Source organism: Alexandromys fortis, unplaced genomic scaffold (genome assembly GCF_014885135.2).
Source record: "Alexandromys fortis isolate MF-2015 unplaced genomic scaffold, M_Fortis_MF-2015_v1.1 scaffold_32, whole genome shotgun sequence".
Classification (NCBI taxonomy): Eukaryota; Metazoa; Chordata; class Mammalia; order Rodentia; family Cricetidae; genus Alexandromys; species Alexandromys fortis.
The window spans coordinates 14,584,978-14,611,670 of NW_026067938.1; the positions used below are offsets into that span (position 1 = coordinate 14,584,978).

The 26,693-nt window shown below is 46.4% G+C and overlaps 1 protein-coding gene across 3 annotated transcripts in view; it reads left to right on the forward strand.

Moving 5' to 3' along the window:
* Positions 1-26,460, forward strand: part of Dlc1 (DLC1 Rho GTPase activating protein) — a 345,287-nt gene extending 318,827 nt beyond the window's left edge. For all 3 annotated transcript variants that reach the window (XM_050147371.1, XM_050147372.1, XM_050147374.1), the window contains 12 exons: positions 2,131-2,212; positions 9,241-9,304; positions 11,016-12,445; positions 13,115-13,291; positions 16,112-16,271; positions 16,399-16,597; positions 18,359-18,572; positions 20,325-20,439; positions 20,918-21,136; positions 21,867-22,084; positions 22,765-22,938; positions 23,825-26,460. In XM_050147371.1, the coding sequence (XP_050003328.1) occupies positions 2,131-2,212; positions 9,241-9,304; positions 11,016-12,445; positions 13,115-13,291; positions 16,112-16,271; positions 16,399-16,597; positions 18,359-18,572; positions 20,325-20,439; positions 20,918-21,136; positions 21,867-22,084; positions 22,765-22,938; positions 23,825-23,945 (3,173 nt within the window). In that variant the 3' untranslated portion in view covers positions 23,946-26,460. The remainder of the gene's footprint in view (positions 1-2,130; positions 2,213-9,240; positions 9,305-11,015; positions 12,446-13,114; positions 13,292-16,111; positions 16,272-16,398; positions 16,598-18,358; positions 18,573-20,324; positions 20,440-20,917; positions 21,137-21,866; positions 22,085-22,764; positions 22,939-23,824) is intronic.
* The last annotated feature ends 233 nt before the right edge of the window (positions 26,461-26,693 follow it).

Here is a 26,693-nt window from a genome sequence, read left to right on the forward strand (position 1 = left end):
GCTTTCAACATTGTTTTCCAAAAGATGCTGTAAATGCTATCCTTAGAAATAAGGAATTCTGTCCCATTCTGTAAAACCAGGGATTGTAAGTTAAGAACATCCAAGTCAGCTCAGAAACAAGGGTGTGACTAGTTAGCCACAGCCCCCAACCCTTGCCATGTCCATCCCAGCAGTGCATTTTCTACTTTGAAGGCCAAGGGAATTGTATGGATGGTGATGATGGTGGTGGTGATGATCCTGTTGGGATGATGGTGGTGATGGTGCTGATTCTTTTGGGGTGGTGATGGTAATGGTGATGATCCTGTTGGGATGATGGTAATGATGGTGATGATTCTGTTGGAATGATGGTGATGGTGATGATGATGATGATGATGGTGATGATGATGATGATGATGATGATGGTGATGGTGGTTGATGATCCTGTTGGGATGATGGTGGTGATGATGATGATGGTGATGATCCTGTTGGGATGATGGTGATGATCCTGTTGGGATGATGGTGATGATCCTGTTGGGATGATGGTGGCGATGATGGTGATCCTGTTGGCATGATGTGGTAATGGTAATGATGATGGTGGTGGTGATCATGACGATGATGATCCTTTTGGGATGATGTGATGGTGATGATGGTGATGGTGGTGATGATGATGGTGATGATGGTGATGGTGGTGATGATGCTGTTGGGATGATGGTGGTGGTGATGATGATGATGATGATCCTGTTGGCATGATGGCTTCTGCTCCTTGGTGGACCCACAAAGAAGCACAGAGTTGGGACACTGTATGTGCCTTCTACTGGAAAAGCCGTTTATCAACATTCATAGCTGGACTGCAGACGGGAATGAGTTGCCTTTACAGGAGAATCTCAGAGCTGTTGTCATGTTTCCATCATCCCTTGTAGCCTTTCTCCTCTCTGCTCTGTTGGATACCTTTATCCACAGGGTTTTACTGTAATTATGGCTGGTGTCAAACCTCTGTGTATCCCATGCTGACCTGAAATTCAGAGATCTGCCTGCCTCTGCTGTAACTAAAGGCATATGCCACCATGTCTGGAAATTGAAGGGATTTTTACTTCAAGATCCTGAACCCAAGAAACATATTTAATTTTTTCAATTTTCTGTTGACGCAAAGTATGTATTGTAAAGCATGGCATACCATTATATTGCATGTTTATAATATGTAGTAATCGGAACCTGCGTAGCTGTCATCCCAAATGTTTATTATTGTTTTGTCTGGGGGAACATTCATAATCCCCTGTCTACTAGCCATTTTCAAAAGTACAATCGTGGTCACTCATAGCTATCTCGGTAACTCCATAGCTTTAGTCATTGTTCCTCCCAGCCAGCTTCCTGTCTACACCTTGTAAGCCACCCTTCTCCACCCCTCTCCCTGTAGACCCCCAGGTCCCCAGGCTTGTGATCACTATGTCACTCTCTCTGCAGGCTGTACAGAGCAATTCTTCCTGCTCTCTGTCTGGTGTAAGCGGTTCCTTGTTCTGAGAGCAGTGGACCCTCACAGATTTAGGGGCTTGGTTGCCATTGTTTTGCAGTAAGTGTGTAGTTGTAGTTAGGCCTTTGTTTTACTTGGGAGTTAACCCTTTGGCTGCCACATGGAAGTGCTAATATTTGTTTTAAAATAGCATATCTTGGGTTCTCTGCAGTATATCCTATCATGTAAATGGACCAGTCCCTCCAGCTGCCCTTGGCCATTGTTCCCTGGATCTTTCCTGGCCAGGGTTCTGTTTTGACTCTAGGCTTGCTTTTGTTTTTCCTGTGGCCCCTTCCCTGATGGCCTGTGAGCAAAGACATTTTTTTTTAAGCCCCATCACAAAGGAGACTCCTTACTGTATTCAACCTGGCTTAAATTATAACTCAGAGCAGGCGTTTCCTGCCTAGTAATTAGTTTGAAGGCAGAAAGTGTTTTGAACTCTTTCTGTGACAGAAAAACAACTCAGAGATTCTCAACTACTTTAGAACTGACTTAAACCACGGGTGGAATCACTACATGCGCCCACAGAGGGGATGAGGAGTTGTGGGAACAGTAGATAGCGCATTGCCGAAACAAGCTAATTTGGCCAGAGCCCGGGCACTCAACTATACTTGTTGTTTTTTTTTTTTTTTTTCTCCCTACAGATCTCCTGTTCCCTATTGATGTTGCTCTGGTGAAGAGAGAACATGATTTCTTGGACAGAGACGCGATTGAGGCTCTTTGCAGGTAAACTGACATTTCCCTTTTATTTTATTTTATTTTTTTAATTTGATAGTTTATGTCTCTGCTTTTTTTATTTTATTAATTTATTTATTTATTAAAGCTTTCTGCCTCCTCTCCGCCACCGCCTCCCATTTCCCTCCCCCACCCCCAACCCAACCCCCCTCCCTCATCAGCCCAAAGAGCAGTGAGGGTTCCCTGCCCTGTGGGAAGTCCAAGGACCTCCCACCTCCTTCCAGGTCTAGTAAGATGAGCATCCAAACTGCCTAGGCTCCCACAAAGCCAGTACAAAAAAACGTGGTACTGTAATCTCAGCACTCAGGGCGGAGGCAGGCCAGTCATAGTTCAAGGCCAGCCTGGTCTTGAACTGAGTAAGTTCCAGGACAGACAGGACTACCCTGAGAGACTTTGTTTCAGAGATAGACAGACAGACAGACAGACAGACAGGCGATAGATAGATAGATAGATAGATAGATAGATAGATAGATAGATGAAATGGTGCTCATCTCTCAACCTTGCTTTGCTTTCAATTTGATCCACATTGGATCTTTGATAATCAGATGATACAGTGACTTACATTGCTTAGAGCGAACATTAGATGAACACTAAAATGCTGTTGTATGATGTCATCATTGCAATAGCACCCAGGCTGTCTTGGGAGGCCCTCACGTAGGACCATCCCATATCCTGTTACCATTTGACGGCAGAAACAGCAAACTTTCTGGTGGTTTGGAAACGTGGACTTTCTGAAGAGTCCATGTCCCTGACCGCCAAGCACCACGCGAGTCAAAGCCGCCACCGTACTGGGTGGAAGGAGACATTCAGAGGGGCAGGGTTTAGACGAGCCAGTCAGGACTGTCATTCCAAGGAGGCTCCTCAGAAGCCCCAGCCGCCCCAGGTAGAGTGATGACGGGATTAAATAGGCCATAAACTCACAGAGCATGGGCTTTAATGTATAGGAGACAGGCAGTAAACGGGCACTGATGTGAACAGTGAATAAACCTGTCAGAGGTCCCGCTCAGGGAGCTGCTCGCTTCTCCAGGCTGAGAGGCAGTTTGTGGGATTTAGAGAAGTGAAGGTAATAAAACCTGAGGCTGCAAGGGCCTCGGGTGATCCTTTCAAACCCGGAGTGACATTTTTATTCATCTCCTGTTATTCATCCCTTGTAATTTTTCTCAGAATCCTTGAAAAGCCTTCACTGCCTGGTTCTAAGGAGAAGAATATGCATGGAGACAGAACTCACATGTTGACTGAATTCTAACGTGGAAGGCAGTTCTCTTTCAGTGACTTCTAAAAGACCTTAGTTATTTGTACGGACGTGCGTGTGCATGTGTGTTTGCGTGTGTATGCATGTGTTTGTGCATATGTGCATGCGTGTGCGCATGTGCACCTGGAGAGGCCAGAGGTCACCGCCCAGTGTCCTCCTCTTCAGTTGTTCTGTGCCTTGTTTTTTGAGGCCAGGTCTCTCCTTGAGCCCAGAGCTCACCAATTCAATCAGCCTGGCGAGCCAGTGGACTCCAGTGCTGTGATGCCTGGCTTTTGCCTGGATGCGGGCATCCAGACCCAGACCCTCATGGTTGGGCTCCCTATCAAGTGCTTAATTTCAGTGTTTGTTTTAACTGGGGCAGACATTGTAAGGTGAAATGGTAATCTGGTGTTTCTTTTCCTATAATGGTGAAGAACACAGTAACAGCTTTCTGTCTGTCTGTCTGTCTCTCTCTCTCTCTCTCACACACACACACAAACACATCCTTTCTTACATAATGTTGTTTGAAGCAGCAAGTTTGAGTACTGTGGTTTTGGGAAAAGACAAATTATATGTTCACACTATGGAAAAGACTAGATCTCATAGTTTGTAAAAAGAGAGAAAAAAGGTATCTTTATCTCCCCCAAAACAGTGTGCAGCTTTAGTGAGAAGTGTCCAGGGCACGCACACATTTTTTTTTTTCTGGGAAAAGAGAGTTTGTGGAGTTCCTGGAGTATGCAATATCATCACTACGTGATCTGGAATGAAAAATGTCACCAGTGCCGTTTGGAGAGAAGTCGGCATCTGGACGCTGAACTGCTCCGGACATTGTAAAGATGTTTTGGCGCTTAGCTGTGTGGCAGCCTTAATTTATTCTCAAGTCATCGCCGGTGATGCTGATGCATACGGATGAGGTCACTCAGAAAAGGCGTCTTAGGAAACACTTGCGCCTTGTGGCCGATCACCCTTCTCGCACATGGTAAGCCACTTAGGGAGTTGGCCTGCTGAACTACATCAACAGCTTAGGAATGTCTGGGTCAGAAAAAATACCATCGCAATATTTCAGCCCAAAGAATTCTGATTAAATACTTGAAGAATTTTATTTTTGAAGAAGTTTTCTTGAATGTCAGTTCAAAACTGACTTTTTCCTTTTTTGAAGGAAAAAGGCTCGCTAAAGTTTGGTTCATGCTGGCTCAGAATACCGCCTAAAAAGAGAAGCCGCCGCCCATAGAAGGGACCAGATACTATAGGAGCAAAGAAAGGATTGGGAAACTGGTCCTTTATCTGCGCTCTTCGGGGTCAGCATCAGTTTTCTCTTATGTGTATACACTGATATATCCTACATAGGTTAGGTGTCATAATGAAAAAAGAAAAAAAAAACTCATCAGATCCAGTTTGGAGGATGTGCACTAAAGCCTATGGTTGAGTTTTCATTTTCTTTTCTTTTTTTTTAATGAAATTCTTATTCAGCATGTAATAAATGTTCACTGTCATCTCAGCCCTGGGGAGACAGATTTAAAAAAAAAAAAAAAAAGAAAAAAATGGGAATTCAAAGCCAGTTCAGACTGAACAGCAAGATCCTGCCTCAAAAAAAAAAAAATCACTTTCTAATTAAAAGGGGGACATTCCAGGACCCGCAGTAATAGTCATCAAGAGTTGAGGGGATGGAAAGCCCAAGGGCCTTGTCCACACAGTCACACAATGGCAGTGACATTGCCTTCCGAGAAGGACACAGGTGGGACCTGTAGGCAGATATCAACCCCCCCCATAGGTTTTCTGACATTCCCTTTATTTTCTGCATATGCCTACTGAAGAGACTTCTTCCACCTATAGAATCCAGAGATAACAGAGCTGAAGTGTGTTTACAGATGTCTCCTCTTGGCTTGTTCTCTGTGGAGACTTTTTGTGCACATCCGGCCTTCCCTCATCCAAACATTTAAGTGAATGAGTTGTCAAAACTCGGTTGGGGTTCCTCGCATCGAATGCTCGCCCGTGGAGTGGGCCACATTCTGTATGCAGTCTCTCTATTTCTCCCTGGATAGAAAATACCCACATTCCCAGATTTGTAAGTCAAACAACAGTTGCGATAAAAAGCTAAAAGGAGCTGATTTCTTTTAATAGTCTTTACTCAGGGCGGAAGACTCTTAGACCAAAAAGCAGGAATAGGATGAGTTTGAACACTGGTACTATCAAAATATAAACTTTAATAATGTCCAGAAATTATAATTATCAGGGTAGTAGGCTACCCAACTTTTCTATTCCTGAGACAGGGTTTCTCTGTGTAGCTCTGGCTATCCTAGAACTCGCCCTGTAGACCAGACTGGCTCCCACGTGCTGGCTTACCCAATATTCTCCAAGTGTTATTCTAAGGTAGCAACGGACTAGTTCCTCGAAGAGATTGGCTTTTCCGTCAGCCTTGCTGGCTTCACTAAGAATCTAAACCCACTGAGGGATCTATGATTGTGAGCAGGTTCTACTCAGAACTGGAAGAGTCTCAAAGCACACACTGTAAACTGTGGGTGCTGCTGGGATGCCCCTGTCTTCCCGGGGCTTCAGGAACATTCCGCATTGCCTTTGGAATTCCTTTGGAATTAAAACTGACTCCTCTCAATCCATGAAAGCAATGTGAACATTGGCTAGTTGTTGTCAGATGAGAAAGGTAACTACATTGTCACCGTCATCTTCACTATGTACTTTGTCCCCAAACCGCCTGTGATGTGTCAAAGCTACGTCAAGCAGCATTCTCACCCGGTCACTCTTTCCAGTTCAGTTTAAAATGAGGCAAGTAATTGGGTGAGGAGATAGGAGTGGGGGGAGGTGCTGGGGGCAGGATCTTACTGTGTAGCCTAAGTTGGGTTAAACTCAACAGCCCTCCTGCCTCAGCCTTTAAGTACCAGATGACATCCAACAACAAATAATTTAAACATATGTTTAATTCCAAACCATCTATAAGACCTGGAAGGATTTTTGTCCAGGTCCTTTGTTTCTCCTTAGCCTTCTTCTGCTTTTTATGTTAAATGCAAGGAGGCCCAGATCTCTGTCTCTATCCTTTTATCTACGTGCCTACAGCTCTGTGCAGCCAAACTCTTGAACCTTTGATAGTCTGCCCTTGGCTCCCTCTGTCTTTAGAACAGTTGCAAGTTACCCAGGAGATAAGACCCCGCACATTCCTTTGGAGCTGGGCCTTGGGTGGTGGTGGGGATCTGAATGCCCAAGGCTACAGATGGTTATTGATAGCGGTATTTCAGCCACTTTCTTGAAGTTTGCTACTTCAGATCTACTTTGCTTCCTTTTTTTTTTTTTTTTTTTTGGCATCGTTAATACTTGTATCAGAACCAAGTGTAGAAGATGCTGTGTTTGGACACCAGATCTACCTTGTCTTAATCCTGGGTTCTTGGACAAAATTCTTGAGCTCTCTAAGCACCATTTCATCCCTTATAAAAGATAAATCATGATATCTGTTCTAGGAAGATCACCAGAAGGCTAAGGATGATCAAATGTATTAGAAGCACCCAGCACAGTGCCTCACCCAGAGACAGTAGCAGTTCATATGGCTAGAACCATTTTGTTAAAATTCTTGATTGACATAGCATGACTGTACTTATGTGATTTTTTTTCAATATTTGTATGTAAGGTATGACCATATCTTACCACCTTATAATGTTATCATTTCTAGTCTTGAGAATATTCTAGGTAGCTATTTTAAAATAAAAAATTAGTGTTAAGCATAGTCAACCCAATATGTCTAGCCCTCCTGTTTTTGTGCTTCATTAGTTATTTTTTCATTGGGACTCGCTGTCCCTTGCCAGCTTCTGGTGACCATTCTTGTGTTTTCTTTTATGAGATGAGTTTCTTCTCTGGCTAGAGCTACTATATCTTATGTCCCCGTTGCCCCTCTGATAGAGGTGTGCCGGCCCGGCTCATAAGCCTTCTTCGGAGATCCTGGGGAATGTGGGCCGGTGAGGGGAAATAAAGAAAGCGGCCAGCCGAAACTCTGAAAGTCACTTTGGCCTTCAGGAGTGCAATGCCATTAGTTTGGTGCTACCAACATAAAAAGATAAACTTGGCCTTTATAAAACCAGCCTCCTGGGTCTCTTTTTGTTTGGCCCAGACCTGGAGTTGGTGAAGTTGCTCCACCATCCCCCACCCCCACAGGCCTCCATGCCTAGTAAATCTGGTTATAAACATCACTCGACCATTAAAGCCCAAATGGAGTCAAGTGGAGATTTGATTACAGTTTTGATTAATGAAACCCAGACCTAAGATTAACTGTAACCATTTCTCATTGAAAAGATTGGGGGGGGGGGGGGACTGAAAACAGTAGGCGTGTCCTTTAATCGATGCCCTTTAGAGAGGGACCCTACACCCCTCTATGAGTTTACAGTGTTTCTCGGCTGTTGCCTCCCCATCCACGGAGAGGGTTTTTCTGAACCTCAGTCCTCTGCTCTATCTCTGTTTATTCTATAAACAGGCCGCCTCATAATCTATGGAATCAAAGGCAGGCTTATCAGACTGCCTAGCCTGGTGCGTCCAGGTTGTCAGACGAGTTACCCAGAGCAGGATGGGGAAGATAAAGGCCGAGGAGAGCTGAGGATCAGTTTGAAGTGGAGGGAATTAAGGGCTCTCGTTCCATGAAAATGTAGGCTTGCAGCTTGAGGAGGAAAGACTGATGGGGAGAGTCGGGAGGCTCAGGAGGCCGATGGCAGACAACTTTAAAAAAGGGTCATTGAGGGAAGACGCAGCGATGGTCATCTGGAAGATATTAGGAAGAACCAAGGCCGGGAGGATTGTCACTCACGCCGTCTGGACTCGCTAGTTAGGGAGTATATAAAAGGTGCTTTTTTTTTTTCTTATTTCCTGTGACTTATTCTTAAAGGATTTCATTTTCAATGAAATTGATGATTGATTGATTGATTGATTGATTGATTGATGGTGTGCTAAGGATTGAACCCGGAGCCTTGTGTGTACTAGGCGAGGCCTCTCACTAAGCACACTGGAATCCCTGTTTCTCTAATGTTAAATAGATGTTACTGTTGTGGGGGCGGGGCGTGCAGAATGTTCAGAACTACAGTTTGACCGCTGTTCCAAAGAAGAATGTGACCTGTTTGAACCCAGAGAGATTTTGGTTACCTGGGGTAGCAGTGTACAGATTTTTAGAGTAATCATTTGTGCGATTGCTGTTGGTTCTCTGCGGATAGAAACTTGTATAAAGCGTTGAGCCTTACAGAGGGCTGGACCATCCTCTCTGTAGAATAAACCAAAGTTGGAAAATTGCCTGCTGAGATGGTTGTTTGTTGGCGATTACTGAGGCCTGTCGTCCTTTTTAAGTCTTATGGGATGGGAGATGGGGTACTCTGAACACTTAGCCAACTGACTTCCTGGGCTCCTTACCACTCCTGCGTCTTCCCTGAAGCAGATGTCACACTGACGCTACAGCTGTCGTATGGCATCGACTCACAAAAAACGTGAAATTTAAACAAAAAGAACAAGGACTAGAAAGGCACCTTTAAGTCGTCCCCATGTTTTTGAGACTAGAACTCACTAGCCAGGTGAGACTGGCCTCAAACTCAGAGATCCCCATGCCTCTGCCTCCCGGGTACTGAGGTTAAAGGCGTGCACTGCCAGGCCAGGACTAAATTACTCGTTTTATAGCGGAAGCTTACTGTACTTGCCTAAGTTAGAAATGAGTTTGGGGAAGCTCATTATATGTGTCGGGTGTTTAGGAGAAATACTTGCCTGCCTCTTAGTGGTTTCCCGGCTTTGCTGATGTCCTTTCTCTGCTCCGTAGGCGACTAAACACTTTAAACAAATGTGCGCTGATGAAGCTGGAGATCAGCCCCCACCGGAAGCGAGTGAGTACCTGAATCACACAGCGGGGTGGAGACTACACATGCCCAAACCCAAATAGGACTGTATCGCGCAAGCGGTTAAAAAGTTCTGTCCGTTCTAAACATTAAAGCCCGTATTTGCAGCCAGCCATGGGTTGTGGTATCTTTTGCTTGGAACTCAAAGGAAGTCGTCTGTTACATTTCCTGCTGGACTCAGTGGGTACCCTGTGGTTAAAGACACAAAGCCGATTGCAGAGGAATTTCTCATTGCTCCCTGGAGGAAATAAAGCTAGCATTCTTGAGGAGCCCTTCCCGCTTCCCGGATGGAACAGTAACTCCATCTCACAGCTGTCAAGATGAAAGCAAAGGCCGGCATGGGGGATACTGTAGGAGATTTGGTGCGGGACAGGGAGGAAGAGGCCGGGACAGGAAGTCACACACACTCCGTCAGTGGTGATATGTACTGATTTTTTTTTTCCTTCTGGATAAGAACTGTGGGACCTTGTAAGAGGGTGAGGCAATGCTAGGAGTTAGTGTTGCAAATTCGGGTAAACAGGAATAAATTTGCCCACAAAGCACAGTCCTGACTGTTGCGAGTATCCATTTTAATGATCCAACAGTCCCTGACGTGCAAAAAGTCACCTTCTTTGGGAGTTAAATCTTGTAAATAAATGATCACTGCCCTGAGCTGGGCAGAGAGTCTCCATGTGGATATGAGAGGCGAGGTCTTGATATTTTCACATATATCCAGTAGCAAGGATAGCTAGCGTATTGAGTTCAGAGCAGTCTGATGGGACATTCCCAGTTCCTGCACATAAAGGAGGTATAATCAGCTGCCGTGTTACCTAGTGTTTACAAATAACCCATGCAAGGCACTCACTGGGCATTCTTGAAGCCCTGTTAAATTTCCTGGAGCATGTCCGACATTGAAACTGCCCAGGCCCCTTGTGACATTAACTGTGGCCGGATTGTAGGGGGGGAGGTACGAGCAAGAGATGACACAGGGTTGGGCTGCCACTTGATGGCTCACCACGTAGGGGATGTCTTGATATTTTTTTTTAGAGTCTTCAGCTGCCATTCTGTTAGCTTTTTGAAAGTGTTTTTTTTTTAATTGCGCAAGAGAATATAAACACACTCTTTGAACAGGCAGCTAAACTGGAGATGGTTCAGAGGGAGTCCCACCGCCGCTGACTCGAGTTCCAGTTCAGAATATTTCGCATGCTTGGAATTTCCGCCAATCTCATAGGTCCCCTTTGTGAGCAGTTAATGAGCGGCCTAAAGACTCAGATTTTCAACAAAATAACTCATTTCGCTGGCAACACTTGGTCAGACTTTCTGGTTAAGTCTTTAGATCTGGGCCAGTGAAATGACAGCGAGCTAAAGGTGCCTGCTGCCAAGCGTGACAACCAAGGTCTGTACCCAGGACCTACACGGTCGAACGAGAAAAATGTGTACTCTTCTGAACATGGTACAAACACTCATACACACCCGTAGACTTCCCTGTACACACCCGTACACATCCCTCACCACACACTCACGCAGACACATTCTCTAAGTAAAATAAGGTACTGAGAAAGCCTTCAGGTCCCTCTTTATTACTTATAAACACTATGAAAGATGTGAGCAATAGACAGTAGGCGTATCCTTTGAGGTACGCCCTGCCCCGTAGCCTGTGTCCGGCCTCCTGCCCTCTGCTTGGCCTCACACATACACGTCTTCATTTTTGTCTTCGCAGAGTGAGGATTCGGATGAAGATGAGCCTTGTGCAATAAGTGGCAAGTGGACTTTCCAGAGGGACAGTAAAAGGTGGTCCCGGCTGGAAGAGTTTGACGTCTTTTCTCCAAAGCAGGATCCAATCCCTGGGTCCCCAGACGGCTCTCACTTGCAGAGTGCCACCAGCCGCGAAAGCATGCTGACAGACCTCAGCGAGCGCCAGGAGGTGTCCTCTGTCCGGAGCCTCAGCAGCACCAGCAGCGTCCCCACCCACGTGCCCCACAGCGGGGAGTCTGTGACACCCCGAACGAATTCCGTCATCAGCGTCTGCTCCTCCAGCGGCGGCGGCCACTTTGTAGGCAACGATGACTCTTTCTCCAGCCTCCCGTCTCCCAAGGAACTGTCCAGCTTTAGCTTTAGCATGAAGGGCCACGAGAAAAACCCCAAGTCGAAGACACGGAGCCTGCTGAAGCGGATGGAGAGCCTGAAGCTCAAGGGCTCCCACCACAGCAAGCACAAGGCGCCTTCAAAGCTGGGGTTGATCATCAGCGCTCCCATTCTGCAGGAGGGCGTGGATGAGGAGAAGCTGAAGCAGCTGAACTGCGTAGAGATCTCAGCCCTGAATGGCAACCACATCAACGTGCCCATGGTACGGAAAAGGAGCGTGTCCAACTCCACACAGACCAGCAGCAGCAGTAGCCAGTCAGAGACCAGCAGTGCCGTCAGCACGCCGAGCCCGGTCACCAGGACCCGGAGCCTCAGCACCTACAACAAGCGAGGGGGCATGTACCTAGAGGGCTTCGACCCTTTCAGTCAGTCCACCTTGAACAATGTGACGGAACAGAACTATAAGAACCGCGAGAGCTACCCCGAGGACACAGTGTTCTACATTCCGGAAGATCACAAGCCTGGCACCTTCCCCAAGGCCCTCTCCAATGGCAGTTTCTGTCCCTCGGCGAACAGTTCTGTAAACTGGAGGACTGGAAGCTTCCATGGCCCTGGCCACCTCAGCCTACGGAGAGAAAACAGCAGCGACAGTCCTAAGGAACTGAAGAGGCGCAATTCCTCCAGCTCCGTGAGCAGCCGCCTAAGCATCTATGACAACGTGCCAGGCTCCATCCTGTATTCCAGCTCGGGAGACCTGGCCGACCTGGAGAATGAGGACATCTTCCCTGAGCTGGATGACATCCTCTACCATGTAAAGGGGATGCAGCGGATAGTCAACCAGTGGTCTGAAAAGTTCTCGGATGAGGGGGACTCGGACTCAGCCCTGGACTCCGTGTCTCCTTGCCCGTCATCTCCAAAACAGATACACCTGGACGTGGACCATGACCGAAGGACACCTAGTGACCTGGACAGCACAGGCAACTCCCTCAATGAGCCCGAAGAGCCCACTGACATCCCAGAAAGAAGGGACTCTGGGGTGGGGGCGTCCCTGACCAGGTGTAAGAGGTAAGGGCCTTACTTCTTAAGATCAAGGTGGGAACCAAGCATTGTCTGCTTGGTGGGTTGAAGCCGGAACCATGGAATATCCAAACATCAGGCCCCAACAATCCCAAAGAAAGGGTATGCCTGTACTAGGTGTGGACCTGTAGTCAGGAAGGATGAGAACAGTGGCGTCTGGAGGGTGGTGGTGTTTGCACAGTGAGATCAGTCTTAACGTCACCCAGGTGCATCTGTAGAAGTGGTTGTCATGGTAAAGTGCAGGTACAGTCAGCCCTCCTGTAGTTTCTGAGTCTTCAGACTCAACCAGGTACAGATGAAAAATGCTCGGGAGAAACCATCTTCTTGCCGTTATTCCCTAAATAATGCAGTAGAACAGTGACCTCCTTACAGGTTATTATAAGAGATCCAGAGATCATTTAAACTAAGTGGAAGGGTACCCCCAGTGTGCACAGATACTGCACATCATCTGTAAGAGACCTGAGCGTGCCGAGTCCGAGTGTCTGAGGATGCTCTGGAACGTACCTTCTGTGGCTCTGAAGGAAGAGCCATCCATTTCCCCTTGGGAAAACCCTGGAAAGGAGCGTCAGTCCTCTCGGTTGCTGAGATACCAGCGAGCAGCCTGTCTGGTCCCCTACAGAGGCATGTCCGTCTCATTCCCGCCCTGTTCTCTTGCAGGCACAGACTGAGATGGCACAGCTTCCAGAGCTCTCACCGGCCGAGCCTAAACTCTGTATCTCTGCAGATCAACTGCCAGTCTGTGGCCCAGATGAACCTCCTGCAGAAATACTCACTCCTGAAACTGACGGCCCTGCTGGAGAAATACACGCCTTCCAACAAGCATGGTTTTAGTTGGTAAGAGAATGAAGTAGGCTGTAGATTGTAACTGCAGGTGTACAGGCGATGGATGCCTCATGCTCCCTGCGGCTGTCCCCACACTGAGCGCTGTCCTTTGTCGGTCTCTCCAATCTGTCATTTTTATGTAGTCTGGCTCCATATCCTTGAGGTTAGGTTTGCCATACTTGGTGAAGCCCCTGCAGTTGCGGGGAGTTCACTGCAGGACTCATTAGGTTGGGTTTTCAGCTCTTTACATAGGAGATTGAATCCCTCTCACGTCATAGAACACAGGCGCCTTCTTTCCAGGTATAGGAACAACCCACACTAGATGAATATAGAGGCATTATCAGGTCATGTTCATGGAAGGAAAAATGGTGAGATGTTAGATATTTGGCCATATTTGTGCGTGCTCTTAGAAACTTTTTTTATTCTTTTAGCAGGGTTGGAGTTGAACTTCACTGAGTACACAGTCCATCCCTCTGCTGTTTGCTTTTGAATGACTGTTTAGAGCATGGCTCAAAAGCTTCTCTGTGCCAGAGAATTTAGTTTTTGTTTTGTTTTGTGTTTATTTGGGGGGAGCTCCCTGGCAAGAATGTTCAGGGAGTTATGAATTTAAGGAATTATCTATAAAATCTTACATATATGCTGTGTTTGTTTGGATGGATTTCTCTCTCTTTTGCTGGTGTTTTGAGACAGAGTCTGCCTTATTTTGTGACTCTGGCTGTCTTGGAACTGACAACGTAGACCAGCCTGGCCTCAGACTCACAGAGATTCACCTGCCTCTACCTCCCAAGTGCTAGGATTAAAGTCATGTGCCACCAGCCCACTACAAACAATATATTTTAAAAGTTGACATTTATTAGACGGACTCGCCATCATTTTGAAAACCCAGCCTTGAATGTGCACTGTAAGATGTGGAGCATCAGGGATGGGTTGTGGATATGGCATAATCTGCGTACAGACTGATTTTGTGCTCTAATACAAAGACAGGAGGTAGGTCTGGATCCAGGTCTCCATGTTCCACAGCATCACAGGCATGCCTGAATCTCTTCGTGCATGGTCAGAGTGGTTATCATCCAGTTGCTATGAAAACAGATGCATTTGGAGCACTCTCTGGTCCTCCGAGATGGCTTGAGACAGTCTGAGACATAAAGTCCACTGTCCTTTCTTCTCTGGCTCCTCCCTCCTAGAGGGGATGTAGCTGTGACATCCAAGCACCCCCCTAGCTAAGGCAGCTCCGTGCGCCTCGCTAAAAAACAGAAGTTGTTTGTTCTGAATGACAGGAGTACGTATTGACTGGTTTACCCCAGGATGCCTCAGATTCTCAGCGGGGAGTGTAATGTGTTCTTCCCACATTCCACAGCCGGGCTCCTCGTGCCCAACAAAGCCAGTATTATGCACGCTCCTGCCCCAGTACTGTACGCCTAGCTGTGTGGAAATACAAATTTGGCCCTTACTCCCTGGCTTTCCCTTTCCTAGAGCCATCAAGAGTGACATGTCGTGGGCGTGGGCAGTCACCCAGAAGTCAAGGCAGTTGGCTCTCTGTGGTGCCCCTCTGTGCTTAGAGTAATATTTTCCTCACTGCTATTTAAAACTGCATAGTTTAGATTCTCCATTGAGAGGTGTCCGCCCCCTTTCTCACCAAACCCTCAAAAAAAAATCTTGAGAGTCCACCCCACTACTACTTCAATTCTGGTCAGTTTTTCCAGTGAGTCAAAACCAAATGTAAAAGCCTGGCATTGTGAAATGGGGACAGTGCAGAGCACTTCTGCCCAAAGTCCCTTTCCTGTTTGGCTTTGCCCTTCCTGGCCTCGCTCGGAGGGGTCATTTGTGAGCTCAGATGTCTGCCTGACGGCCTTAAACGCCTGACATGGGTTTCCTGCTGTTGCCTATATGGCCAGGGCTGGACCGGCTTTCAGGATGGCTGGCAGCCTTGGGGAGCCTCACAAAACTCCCATTGTTCCTTTTCCACGTTCCTCTAAAAGCCTGAAGATGCTGCGTCCTCTGGGGTCAATGGCGGGGAAATTTATTTTGACTTCATTTTGCGCTCCATTTGGGCTCAGTGTGGCAAGCCAGTCAGCGTTGTGTGTTTGCCGATTTCTATGCAGTGGTACCCAGATCTCTCGATCTGAATCAATTCAAGCACCTAGATAGGATTCATACGCTTTTAGGGAAAATGGGAACTTGTCTCTCACACTTTTATCAGAACTACCTAGTAAGGTATTGCGTATTTTTGCCTCCCCCTTCCTGTATCATGGAATAGGCTACTAGCCCCGAATACATTCAAGAGCAGGCAAAAAACATTCATCAGCCTCCCCTAGGACCACAGATTCCTGTTCTCTAGATTGATAGTCATTAACAGACTCCCTGGATGAGGAAATTTGACAAGGTCTTAATTCCAACTCTTCAAGTATCTAAAACATAGATAGCCAGCCAGGCGTGGTGTTACGTGCCTGAAGAAGCTGAGACAGGAGGATTATAATTTCAAGACCAGACTGGCCTACCTAGTGAGAAAAAGTCTTCCGAGGAATCGGGGAGGTATGGGGTGTAGCTGTAATAGAACACTTGACCAGTAGTAATGGGTCTCTAGGTTCCTGTACCAAAAGGTCCCTTCACACACACACACAAACGCACACAAACCCCCAAAATTCCTGGATTCCCTGAACATTTTTTAATAGTGCGGAAGCAGGCCTTCTATATTCACATAATCCGGTGTAGCAGCTACTGAACACCGAGGACCAGTACAGCCCCAAGTGTGGCTGGTTCAGCTGAGAAGCTGGTTGCAAAACAGGCTGAACGAAATCAAGCAAACAGATGCATCCCATGTTCTTTCCACAGGGCCGTGCCCAAGTTCATGAAAAGGATCAAGGTTCCAGACTACAAGGACCGGAGTGTGTTTGGGGTCCCACTGACCGTGAACGTGCAGCGCTCGGGCCAGCCCCTGCCTCAGAGTATCCAGCAGGCCATGCGTTACCTCCGTAACCATTGTCTGGACCAGGTGAGGACAGCTTCCCATGGATCCCACGCGTGGGAATGGAGCTCCCTGCTGCTCTTTTCCTAGTTTTGAAGGAAAGGTGTTTGTTGCTTCTGCCCTCACCCCTAACATTTTTTTTTTCTTCCAAAAGGTTGGGCTCTTCCGAAAATCAGGTGTGAAATCTAGGATTCAGGCTCTACGCCAGATGAACGAAAGTGCCGAAGACTATGTCAATTATGAAGGCCAGTCCGCGTACGATGTGGCAGACATGTTGAAGCAGTATTTTCGAGACCTTCCTGAGCCCCTCATGACGAACAAGCTCTCGGAAACCTTCCTGCAGATCTACCAATGTAAGCATCCTGGGATCGCCCTAAGACTTGTGGCACTGGGTTTAGTGGGACCAACAGCTTCTTTCCATGTCATTCTTTTGACAAGAAAACCTGCATGGGGATCCTCTGAATACACAGGTTATCAGTTTCTTTCTCGCCTTAAGTGTGGAAGACGTTGGTGTACATTTACCGAATAATTTGAAAAGTCATTTTTGTGGCCTGGGAATGTGTCAGCAGAGTGATTGTATAGCCGACATGGAACACTGGGTTTGCTCCCCAGCACCGTGTAAACCACGGGTGATGGTGAGCACCTGTCATCCTAACACTTGGGAGGTGGAGATGGGGGGGTCAGAAGTTCAAGGTCGTCCTTGGCTATGCACTTGAAGGCTGCCTGGGTTCCAGGAGACCCTGTTTTAAAAAGAAAGAGAAAATAAATGTGGCTGGTTGGTCTGCAGGTGTGGAAGCAGTTGTACAACTTCACAATCCAGTTCTGTATTATCTTTCATTGTCGAGAGCCGTGTAATAGAGCTGAAAAGTCAGACCCAAGACCGTACACCTGCCCATTGGTGCCCTTTTCCCTTTCCCCTGTCAACAGACTTATCATTTACTTTGCACCTCTCTCACAGGGCTGCCGAGTTTAAAATTTCTCTAGTGTCTGTGTATTTTATCTCACCGGAAAAAGAATAAATGATGGTTTTTTTTTCTGTTATTTATCATGGTCCCTTTCAGAAATATCTGGGAAAACAATACGCATGTCCTCTTCACTCTGAAGCGCAGCTTCAATCAAACAATGGTGGAAATAAACGAGCAGGGTCGGGACTGTGGCTTTCACAGCCTTGTGTGTTTCTTGGCTCCCGTGGCATGGGAGCAGCGTGATTTAACGGCGGCTGCTCCCAGCTGCAATCGTCTTGAGGGCTGGCGTGTCGAGCTTCATTTTATGAGAAGCGGAGCTGGTCTGGCCTGGACTGTTTCGTTCTCCCTTTCGTCCCTTTCATATTTTATGAAAACACAGGTCACATTTTCCCCGACCGAGGTATTTGTTGTGCTCTGTAACCATGGAGCTGTTTAATCAGTTTGTCTTATGGCCCTGCATTGAAGTGACTTGGTTTTTCCACCACATGCTTTTAAGAGATGTAAGTTTGCCCGGTGAATAAGACTGGAAGGCTCCGTGCAGACTCACTTCGGTGTCAATTATTCTATAGGCATTTTTAGACATTTGCCTCTTGGTGTTCTCTCTAAAACTTAAGTTGTCATTTAAAAGCTGTCCATTTAAACTGACATCCTGTTTTAACAACCGTTCCTATTTTAAGGATGAGCAAGTGGGTCAAAACTGGTCCCCAGAGATTCTGAGCCTTTATAGCCAGCTGAGCAATCTCCATCCTTAACTTTCTGCACGTGTCTCACATAAACTTTTTATTGAAACTACACAAAACCCTAAATGGAGAGCGATTTGCATAATTAAGGTGGCAAATTCGACTTTTAAGTGCTTAGAAGACATAGTTCTGTGCACTACAACAACTTCTCTGGAGCCAAGCTCTGAGGTCGATTTTTAGAGTGTGTTAGCACTGTGGATGTTTAAAAAATTTCAACTCCCCCACAAGGCAGGAAATACTTGAGGGTAGTGACGCCGGTGGCAGCCCGTAATTTCTTCCTTATTAATCTTTAGTATGCTTTCTGCAAGTGCTCCTTCAGTGTGTGATGCCGATGTTTGCTTTGGGATGCGGACTTGCCGGGTACGTGGAAAATTACTGAGCTGGTGGTGGGAATGCTTGTGCCCTGCAGATGTGCCCAAGGACCAGCGCCTCCAAGCTATCAAGGCGGCTATTATGCTCCTGCCTGACGAGAACCGGGAGGTTCTCCAGACGCTTCTTTACTTCTTGAGCGACGTCACAGCGGCTGTGAAAGAAAACCAGATGACTCCCACCAACCTGGCTGTGTGCTTAGCCCCTTCTCTCTTCCACCTCAACACCCTGAAGAGAGAAAATTCTTCCCCAAGGTACAGATCACGCAATGGGGCGGTGGTGGCGCACGCCTTTGAATCCCAGCACTCGGGAGGCAGAGGCAGGCGGATCTCTGAGTTCGAGACCAGCCTGGTCTACAAGAGCTAGTTCCAGGACAGGCTTTAAAGCTACAGAGAAACCCTGTCTTGAAAAACCAAAAAAGAAAAAGAATAAAAAGGTACAGATCATGCAGGGAACATACCCAGGCCCGTCTCTCACGTCCTCCTAGGACCATGTCCCGGTGTTCTTGTTGGATTCTTACCTGACCCGAGCAAAAGTGGTTAGTCCTGGAATTAGGTCCATGTGTGTCACTGTGGTAGATTATCTGCAAAAAAACAACTTAAGGGAGTAAGGTTGACTTTGCTCAAAAGACCTTTGTTTTCATGGCAGCCTGGACACAGAGAGAAAAGAGGGGCACAGGGACAAGATACCCGAGGACGTGCCCCCAGTGACCTATTTTCTCCAGCTGCATCCTGTCTTGGGCATCAGTTGTCCAGACTGTGAACTGGTGGGGAGCATTTCCTGCTCAGGCCCCACGCCTCTGTCTCCTTTCCAAGCACTGCTTTCTAGAAGCAGTCTGTTAAGTGGAGGTGTCCTAAGAGAGAGCACCATGGGTCTGTGCTTTGGCGTGTCCAGTGTTTAAGGCAAACCAAACAGCGCCATTTTCGTTCTCCCAGCCAACAGCCTTGCAGACCTGCTGGCCTAAGAGGACTGGAGCGGGAGCTGCTTGGAGTAGGGAAAAGTTGGTAACCCCACTGCCTTAGCCTCTGTGGGATCAGGAAAGACACGTTTCTGGCCTGTGCCTGACGTCGAAAGCAAGGCTACAAAAGACCAAGGTTATTATTGAACTTCAGAGACACTCAATTTAACATACGGCCTATGCCAAATATTGGCAAACATGTCTGCATAGAATCCATGCACAAGGTGGGAATAGCTGTGGAGAAGTGGGAGGAACCTCTCAGTGCTCATCAAGACTGATATTTGTTGGGGACTTACTCCACACCAAGCACCCGGCTCTTTTCTTCCCATTCATCTTCTCATGTCATAACAATCCCAGGAGACAGACAGACTGCCAAGGATCTTTTTTTTTTTTTCACGAATAAAGTGAAGTTGGGGAAAGGTCAGTTCTGGAAGGAAGAACAGATCCGGTTTGTACTTCTTACATGAATAGTTCACAATAAGATCGCCCCTCCACCACAGGAAGAAAGGGTGAATAGCTGGATGGGCTGAACACATCTTGCTTCGATCCAGCCCTAGGAACCTGAAAAGTGTTTCTCAGCTTGATGCATTGAAGCCATTGTGCCTGGAAGCCATACAACAATACTTAAGGAGCCTTTGAACTAGTGTTAAAATTTGTCCTTGGGGGCATTCCAACTTTAATGGTATAGAAACTGCAGGAGCCAGATAAGAATAAGACCACCAGCTAGAAAACAATAGGGTTGCTCCTCACCTGAGGTAGGGGATTCTGTTTACTTAGCCATCTATCCCTAGTCCAAGCAGCTCCCATCTCAGTTCCTGTAGAAGCTGCCTCAGTCAACAGCAAATACACACTCTTATGAACTACTTAATAAAACATTTTCTAAATACCCTGGATATTAAACCAAAATATGTCTTTGTGTTTTGTGTTCTGTTTTTTTTTAATAAAACAACAACAACACAAAAAACTATGAGAAACTGTGCTGAACAAAATCAAAGCTTTCTTGAGCCACTCTACCCGCGTATCCAAACCCTTTATTTCTTTTTCCTAGGGTAATGCAAAGAAAACAGAGTTTGGGCAAACCAGACCAGAAAGATCTGAATGAAAACCTAGCTGCCACTCAAGGGCTGGCCCACATGATCGCTGAGTGCAAGAAACTCTTCCAGGTACCCAGTCCTGAAGCTTGGCCGCTATGCTAAGGCTAATGTGGATGGGCACAAAATTATTGGCTTGGTACTCATTCTCATCTGAGCAACAGGTCTTTCCCATAATTGGCGATTATGTACATAGTATATATACACACACTCATTGCAATTAATGTTTTGTGAAATTGTTGGCCTTTTACTTAAAAAATAAAAACAGAATTCAAGACTAGCCTGGTCTACAGAGCTAGTTCTAGAATACACAAAAGAGAACCCCTTTTGGGGGGGAGGGGGAGTGCAAAAGCAACAGTTACCTGGAATTAAAATTCTCTCTGAGAAACATGCTTCGGCCACGTAAGTCCTGTTGTCATCACTTATACCCTCCGTTAGTTGGTGGGAGCAGGAGTGGACCACCAACTTGAATCAGCACGTGGCTTCTGCCCTTCATCTTCTGCTGAGGCGCTGGTGGAACCATCACCTTCTCGTCCTGTGTGTCTCCCAGGTTCCTGAGGAAATGAGCCGATGTCGCAACTCTTACACTGAACAAGAGCTGAAACCCCTCACTCTGGAGGCCTTGGGACACCTGAGTCACGATCAGCCTGCCGACTACAGACACTTCCTCCAGGACTGTGTGGACGGCCTGTTTAAGGAGGTCAAGGAGAAGTTCAAAGGCTGGGTCAGCTACCCTACCTGTGAACAGGCCGAGCTGTCCTATAAGAAGGTCCGTCTTCCCCCTGTTCGTTCCCATGATCATGACTTTGAATCATCAGACACGAGACTCTCTGCTCAGTTGTCCCCTCTGTGGGAATCCCCACCCGAGACCTGTCTTTGAGAGCTGTCCCCTGTGTTGGGCAGCCAGGTGGTTGAGGTTCCCTAGGTAAGAAAGGACATCTGTCACAGACAGATGAACACACGGAAATCTCAGTCTACCCGTGATAAAGTCCCTTCCTCCCATGCAGTCATCCTAAGCTTCCCTCATTCACTAGTGTTATTGGGTTGTCAAGGGAAATCTTAAGACAATGCCTACATTTTTTCCCCTATACTCTAAAGAAAATAGTTTTACACTCCCTTCTGTTCTGAGTCACTGGGGCATCCTTGATATCTCATAATGTCCATCAAGGTGTTTGTCAACACTGTCTCCACTGCCTTGGAAATAAACAGAGGGGTCAAGTGAACATAGACTTTGGGGTGAAATAAACGAATTGTCACAGTCACTCGGATGCAAGTGAGCCCCAGGGAACAGAAGTTATGATTCTGACCAGAGTTGACGCTATCTTGTTTGCACTCCTAGCCTGCTCTTGAACGTATCCAAGCTGGTAGCCTATGAATGTCATAGATTTGCTAATCAGCCTCTGACCAAGGGGCCATGTCCCCAACTCAAAATTTGCTTTCAAAATTAAAGCATGTATGCTTTTCACTTAGCATTGAAAACAACTGCATCTTCTTTTCAGGTCAGTGAGGGACCCCCGCTAAGACTTTGGAGGTCAACCATTGAAGTCCCCGCTGCTCCTGAGGAGATCTTAAAACGTCTTCTGAAAGAGCAGCACCTCTGGGATGTGGACCTGCTGGACTCAAAGGTGATCGAAATCCTGGACAGCCAGACGGAAATTTACCAGTATGTCCAAAACAGCATGGCGCCTCATCCTGCTCGGGACTACGTCGTGTTGAGGTGAGAGCATCCAGGCTGATCTGACCATGGCATAGGCAATTAAACCTTAGCACTGAGCCTGTGTGTCGCTCCAACTCACAATATGGTTATGTTGCCTAAAATCAGGTGGAGGTGTCAGGAAAAGTGCTGAGCAATTTCAAAGCACATTTATGTTTATGCCGATAGGGTGCCTCACTGAGTCAGCTCTACCTCACGGAACTGCGCTCAAATGGAGAAAAGCCTTTTCAAATGATGTACGCCATGGTGCTAGATTTCTGCCCCATTGCCTACAGATATTCTGGCTCAAACAGCTCACAAGTGGGTAGGCCACGAAATAGCATCTGGTCCCAAGTGAGATGTGATTAAGGCTGACGTATATGTAATCCCCAAGTCCTCTAAAGGCTACTGGAGGAGCAGTTTAAAAGAACGTTGAGGAACTGTCATGATCTTCCAAAACTGTTCGCTGCTTGTTAGAAGTCCATATCCTGAGACATTCATGAAGTGTAAAGGGGCTTTAAAAAAAAAAAAAAACACTTCAAACTGGCTCTTTTCCAAAAAGAGAGACTGGGAGTCTAAGCATCACCACCACAAGTAGACGTGGTCCTGTACAGGTTGTCACCCCAGAGTCCATGCACAGTGGTTGGGAGGATGCCATGAAGGAGGTACCGTTTTCAGTCAAACCTATGGTTTCGTCTCCACAGGACCTGGAGGACTAATTTACCCAGGGGAGCCTGTGCGCTCTTACTCACCTCCGTGGATCACGACCGGGCCCCTGTGGTGGGGGTGAGGGTTAACGTGCTCCTGTCCAGATATTTGATCGAACCCTGCGGGTCAGGAAAATCCAAACTCACCTACATGTGCAGAGCTGATTTAAGGTACGTTCTGATCCTGACCTTCTGGTGTGGGGACGGGGATGCAGGAGATGCAGATTTTCCGTGTGATGCCCAGAATGGCGGAATGAATCTACCACTGTGTTTTGGAGATGTTATGAAGGGTGACGCTTATAAAGCCATACCTTGATGTTTGCTGTCCCTTCGGATGCTGCTTCCAATCCAGATTTCTCAGGAATCGTGCTACTAAAGCAGTGTGAATTTGGGAGTTTTTTTTTTTTTTTTATCACAAATGGAACCAACAAATAGATACTTCCCGTTCTATATTAGAAAGTGTTTTAACAGTGCATGTCTTGTAATTGGTTATGCCTCTGCTTGGGCAGTAAATGAACGTAATTCATCAGCTACAAGGACGCCCTGAATCAACTAGCACGTGCTCTTTTCTTAAATAAATTGCCCTTCTGTAAACACAGTTACCCACGAGATGCATTTCTGTGGCGCATGCCAAAGCTTGCTCTAAGCAGGGCCCTTCAGTAGCCATACTGTAATCGTTCCCTGGAAACTTTCTGGTCCCAGATGTGCAATGCGCATGCGTGGGGGTTGTCTGCGGACAAGAAGTCACCTTGACTTTCACCTGCTCACCAAGGAGTGGAAGTCGGGAGTGGAAGTTGGCAATGCAGCCCTTGAGAGGCTGGGGCTGGCCAATCACTGCGAGTTCAAGGCCCTATAGAGATGGCGGGTCAAAGAAAGACATGGAGGTAGGAGCCTTTGGTACAGCTCAGTAGTGAAGCATTTGCCTCTCATTCTTGAGGTCCTAAACGCAATGCTCACCGTTCAAGTTTGAAAAAAGAGAGAGTGTTCAAGAGTGCCTTCGACATCACTCAAATCTGTCTCATTTGAATAACTCGCCCACCTTGCTTCTGTGTGACAGGGGCCACATGCCGGAGTGGTACACAAAATCCTTTGGACATCTGTGTGCAGCGGAAGTGGTAAAGATCCGAGACTCCTTCAGTAATCAGAACACTGAAACCAAGGATACCAAATCTAGGTGATTACTGAGGCGGAGCACCTGTGTCTGCTGCCCGGGTGATTGATTCTAGAGCCTCGCCCGTCCTCGGAAGAGTTCATCTGGGTCTCATTGACTATAGCAATTTGATGAGATTTTTTTTTTTAAAAAAAAAAGCTGCTTCCTGTTTGTCTTAGGTCTATGTTATAGACCTTGACTGGATTATATAAGACTTGGGGACGGGGAGGTGGGGGGGCGGAATACGTGTATAATTCAGATTGCTTCTGAGAAGCAAGAACTCTTTCAGCGCATCACGGAAGAAAGCAAGGAGGCGTCGTTCTCTGGTGATGTCGGCGCACGTGTACCTAACGTCGTTCGTTTGCGGTGTGCTGCGGGACTGATATATCCACTGGAATGGTTGGTACTGGCTGACAGGTTTTTCTCCCTGAGAGGAGCAGAGATCGGTTTGCACAGAGGAGTGTGAATGTGTGTGTTGCAGGCTGAGTGGTACAGGTGAAGAGCTGGGATGCAGTGTCTGGCACACTGAGACGCCCACAGAGGATGCTGATACATACACCAGGGTTAGCTCTGCCTGGAAGAGCTGACTACCCAGGGATCACCCAGGAGGGGAACCCAGCTCCCTTCTCTATTTCCCCCCAGGTTATTGTGTTGTTGTTTTATTTGGGGGGCGGGGCGGGTTCTTTTGGTTTTTGTTTTTTTTTTTTTTTTTCTTTTTCTTCAAACCTTTGCTTTCCCATAAACTGTAGTTTCCCCCTGACTCTGTAACCAGTCGCACTAATGAACATCCTCTCCACTCCCTTGAGTGGCTCTAGAGGAAGGGTTTTATTTACGTGAGATGTAAAGGCGCCAAACACTAACGCTCTGTGTTAGTACCAGAACGTTTTTTATTTTCAGTACTGGGAGTTGAACCCAGGGCCTCTTATAAGCCAGGCAAGCACTCTACAGTGGACTTATCCCCAGCTCTGTTTTCACCTTTTATTTTGAGACAGGGTCTCACCACGTCACCCAGGCTGGTCTTGAACACTCGCTATGTGGCTGAGGCTGGGATAAGAGGGCTCATCAACCCTTTTAACCTGATATTACTCAGTATTGTTATGCTTGTGGCATCAACTCTAAAATAAACAAAGGGACACAGGGAAATATGTCCCCAGTAGGCTTAACCCGAGCAGAAGAGGCTTTTGGTTGTTAGTGTTCTCCGTGTACCCGACGGCAACAGCGCGGATTTTCATTGGGTTCGTCCTCATGCACAGATAGGTTTTCTGACGATGTGTTATTTTTCCTACATTTCTTTTTCCTTTTCTCTCACGTTGCCCTTGAACTGTATTTTAGTAATAATGGGGACTAGTAATCTCAGTGAAAAACAAAGAGTGCAGGTGTTCAGAAGGGCAGTCTTTTTTATACAGGTTTTACTGTAACGCTAAAGGTTGACTCAAGACAGTATTAGTAAATTTATTTTGTATGGATCAAAAAGTGAGTAACGTATGAATGAGAGTTGAAGAAGGATTTTTATTTTGTTATAACGCAGTTACCTTGTCAGTATTATTTCAAAGGTTCTTTGAAGAAAGGGGGGATGTGAGAGTAGAGTTTTAACATTGGAGTATTTGAATTATCAGTGTTGCTTGTGAAAGCGTGCGTGTATATTCAACTATGTTGGCTTCTGGATCTGTAATGTTGTATGCTGTACATACCATTCTATTTGAGAAACATGTACACATGTGTGTCCACTGTACTTTCAGACATAGATAAAGCATGATAAAGATTATTATTTAAAATATACTTGTATTTATACCTCAGATATTCTTTTGGGTTTTGTACCTCAAGGCTCCCCTCTCTGCATTGTAAATACACTTTACGTGAATACAGTTTTAGTGAAAAAAAAAAAAGAATAAATAAAGAGGTTTATAATTTCCCTATATCTGTACAGAGTATATTCAGTAAATGCACTATTAAATGTTGAAAGTAAGAGAAGGAGCCTGGCCTGCTTTTCTGCGTTGCATCTTCCTCCGCCTTTGGAAGCAGGGACTGCAAAGCACGGTGGCCCCGTGCCAACCAAAGTCCAAAGATATATCAACTGAAAGAAAAATTCGGATGACGAATCATTCCAAGGCCAAGCTGCATCTGAGCCACTCACTCACAAACAGGAAACGCTGGTGAAGGTTCAGGAAGCCTGGAGATTCTCTCCACACCAAGGTCAGAAACGATGCTGAGGATGTACGAGAACGGAGCAGCAGCAGCAGAACAGTTCTGAAAAAGCAAAGTCAAGGTCACTGATTAATCCCCAAAAGGTCGCTTTCCCATGTTTAGCTTTCCTGTTGAAGAGATTTCTTAGGTCTGGCCAGAGAAAAATTCAGAGCGCGCAACTTTCTAAGAGCTAGGCTTGCATCTTGTAACATCCCACAACTTGTCCTTGTGAGTCATGGTGTAGATTGTGAGTTCTTTGAGAGCAGGCACAAATCCTGCACACCTTTATATCCCTCAACAGCGGCTTTCAGTGTTTTGTACTTTGTAGACACCTAATAAATTTATCATTTGCTAAAGAACACCGATAGAATTGGCTTCTGTTATTTTTAAGAACAGAAAACCCAAGCTATCATCAACCTTAAACCCTTCTGTTCCTCATAGGCATTGGGTTTTGTTATATTTTCTATATTTTGGTTGACACGGGATCTTTCTACAAAGCCCAGGCTAATCTCAGACTTAGTATATAGCCCAGACTGGCCTTGAACTCATGACCCTCCTGCCTCAATCTCTTGTGCCTAAAATTACAAGCCTG